The following is a 3,300-nucleotide window of genomic DNA, read 5'->3' on the forward strand; positions in this document are numbered from 1 at the left end:
GAGAGAGAGAGAGAGAGAGAGAGAGAGAGAGAGAGAGAGAGAAGGAGAGAGAGGGAGAGCGCCGACTGCTTTGTGAAGAAGCTTCCTTGCTATGGTGCTTCAGGGTTGTTCCGAGGTAGAGGGGGTTGAACATAGCCAACTCTCTAGATCATAGGTATCACAGTTAGGATTTTAGCCAACATTTGATAAAGAAATAGGAATAAAATATAAGTATTTAATTTAAATATTTACATAATAAAATAACTAAATAATTTAAGTATTAAAAATGAAATATAAATGAAAAATGAAACTGCATTCATAGTGAGCATGTAGATTTTCTCCCTTATTCTCTAAACCAAACCATTTCCATGGCATTTGTATTGTACTAGGAACCATAAGTAGCTTGTAGATGATTTCAAGTCTATAAAAGGATATGCATATGCTGACAGGAGTCTGATGTAGCTGTCTCCTGAGAGGTTCTGCCAGGGCCTGACATATACAGAGGTGGATGCTCACAGCCAACCATTGAACTGATCATGGGGTACCCAATGGAGGAGTTAGAGAAAGGACTGAAGGAGCTGAAGGGATTTGCAACCCCATAGCATGAACAACAATACTAACCAACCAGAGCTCAAAGGGTCTAAACCAGCAACCAAGGAGTACACATGGAGGGACCCATGGCTCCAGCCATAGATGTAGCAGAGGGTGGCCTTGTTGGGCATCAACGGGAGAAGAGGCCCTTGGTCCCATGAAGGCTCAATGCCCCAGTGTTGGGGAATGAGAGGGAAGGAAAGCGGAAGTGGGAGGGTGGGTGGGGGTACAACACGCATAGAAGCAGGAAGAGAGGGGATGGGATAGGAGGTTTCTTGGGGGGGGAGTTGGGAAAGGGAATAACATTTGAAATATAAATAAATAAAATATCCAATAAAAAAAGGATATGCATAGGTTACATGTAAACACTATTGTATTTCATGGAACATCTGCGGACTCTGGTACCTATGAGGACGTAACCTGAAGTTGAAATCTAGCAAGTGAAAATGAAAGGAAAGACAGAACAGAGCATAGCACAGTTTAGAAGGACTCCATCTCCATGGACCAAAACCTAAGACTAACAGGGACTTGGACGAGCTAAGGCATGGGAGCTATGGCAGACATGTCTCTAGCTTAGTAAATTCTGTATTTTTATGCATTAAGAGTGACTGACAGGCCTGGGGAATGTATGTCAGTGGCAGAGTGCTTGTTGTCTAGCATGTGACAGGCCCTGAGTTCCATTCACAGGACAGGGGAGGGGAGGAAGAGAGGAAGGAAGAAGGAGTGAGAGAAAAGGAGACGCAGAGAGGGAGGAAAGAGAGAAACATTATAGGTACTAAATGAATCTTTGTTGAGAAAACAATTTTGGTTCATTCAATCTAAGAAGTAGAGGTGAGGAAAAACCCAAGGTAAAATGACCTGGGCTGGGAAGATCTCCAGCATCCACATAAAATCAGGCATGGTGAGTCTGCCTATAACCCTAGGCACTAGGGGCCGGAGATGAGTGGATCATGGGAGAGTGAGTGCTGGCCGGCCTGCTTAACCTAAGTAGTGTTCAGTGAGCAATCCAGTCTTATGGGAATAAGGTGGAGAGTGTTAAAGCAAGATATCCAACATCCCCCTCTGGCATACACACATGAGACCGAGCCAAAATGGAAGGCAAAAACACCCGTGCTAAGCAAGAGAGAGAAATAACAGGACAAAGATAGTACAGTACTGAGAGAAAGGCAAGGGTGTTCTGTCCACCTCAAACATATGCCAAGAGAACAACAAAGGGCAAGTTGGGAGGGTACTGGGTGCTGGTGTGCCACTATTGTGGACTGACCATAACCAGCTCTCCTGTCTTAGTCAGCACACACCACGGAAATGGCCTCCAGCTCCTTGGTCAAAAACTGCTCTGCTGGGAACCAACTTTCCCCGGAAAAAGAAGGAACCAGAAGAGCGTCCAGAGATGTAGGTAACAGTGTAGAGCCTTTCTTCCTTTAGAGACTGCTAGGAAAAAAAATGCTTAAATTTCTGCCAAGAGACAGCACTGCCTACAGGTTTTTTAAAAGTCCTGCCTGGACTAAAATGCTCCTTTTGTTATTACAGGATCACCATGCAAATCAAACAGACTGGAAACAAAAGGGCAGGTCTGTTCATTGCTATTAGCAACCGGATTTACAAAGCCTGCGTAACTATGGGAAGGTAAACTCACTTGGTGTTGGGGTCCTTCAGCTTTCCCTTGGCTGCCAGGTACTCCTGGAGCTTCTGCCACCGTTCTTCTGTAAAACATGGACACAAACAAACACCAGCAACGTTACAGAAAACCCTTTCTATCTTTGAATATGATACTTTTCCTGTAGCTCTTTTGGCTTTGATAAAGTCACCAGTCCTGTTATGCTTGTTTTCAATAACAGCTTGGTGCCAAGCTCTTTACTAAGCTGTTTACACTAACACAACAACCAATACTATGAAGTATTTGGCTGTTTGAAACTTAGGTGAAGTGACAGGGTTACCCTTAACTTTACTAATGTACAGCAAAGTCAGGATTTGAAAGCAAGAGTTTTTTTTAAACCCTTGAGTTAAAAAGTGTGTGTCTAGGACGGTGCGCATAACAACAGACCCCTAAGTGAGGATAGAGTGTGCAACTCGAAGGTGACACGGGGGTGGGGCATACTGAAGAGGTAGAAAGGGCTCCAGGTCTCTCAGAGACCAGGGTTCACAGCATCCTTAAGCCTCAGCCCACATTTTATCAACCAGTCTCCAGACAGTGCACATTTTAATCAGCTAACCTGCAGAGACTCGGATTGGGGCCGAACCGGCCACCTGACTGCTGTCAAAGTTCTGGCCATAACTAGCAATGCAGGCGGCAATGGAGCGCGCCGCTCCTTGCTGGGACCCTGGTCCAGCGTCCTTAACCTAGCTGAGCTCGGGGGAGACTGAAGCAGGCGGGGGAGAGCTGGCAGCTTCTGGAGGCTGCCGGCCACACTTACCCGCGGCTGCGCTGGCAGCGGGGCCGGGCCCCACCATGACTCTACCGCGACAGTTTCTTTCTTCAAAGGGCGCGCCTTGTTCTGGTACGAGAACCAGGCGCCCGTCTGGACGCTCCTATTGGCTTTCGCGACTTTGAAATTCGCCAATAGAAAGGCGGAGAGGGCGGGATAGCAGGAAATGGACGCTCTGTGATTCCCACTGGGGCCCTCCCCCGAGGCTCTGCGATTGGAGAGTTTCTGAGAAGGCCCGCCCAGTGGCCTTCTCACTTCCTCAGCGGTGCCTCTGGGGTAGGGAGTGGCTCTTTTTTTTTTTTTT

The 3,300-nt window shown here is 46.9% G+C and overlaps 1 protein-coding gene across 2 annotated transcripts in view; it reads right to left on the bottom strand.

Annotated features, from left to right (window-relative positions):
• Positions 1–3,101, bottom strand: part of Ckap2l (cytoskeleton associated protein 2 like) — a 27,480-nt gene extending 24,379 nt beyond the window's left edge. For both annotated transcript variants that reach the window (XM_031371868.1, XM_031371867.1), the window contains exons 1-2: positions 2,985–3,101; positions 2,207–2,273 (exon numbers count right to left, since the gene is read on the bottom strand). In XM_031371868.1, the coding sequence (XP_031227728.1) occupies positions 2,207–2,273; positions 2,985–3,021 (104 nt within the window). In that variant the 5' untranslated portion in view covers positions 3,022–3,101. The remainder of the gene's footprint in view (positions 1–2,206; positions 2,274–2,984) is intronic.
• Positions 3,102–3,300: the final 199 nt, after the last annotated feature.

This window comes from Mastomys coucha, unplaced genomic scaffold (assembly GCF_008632895.1).
Source record: "Mastomys coucha isolate ucsf_1 unplaced genomic scaffold, UCSF_Mcou_1 pScaffold15, whole genome shotgun sequence".
NCBI lineage: Eukaryota > Metazoa > Chordata > Mammalia > Rodentia > Muridae > Mastomys > Mastomys coucha.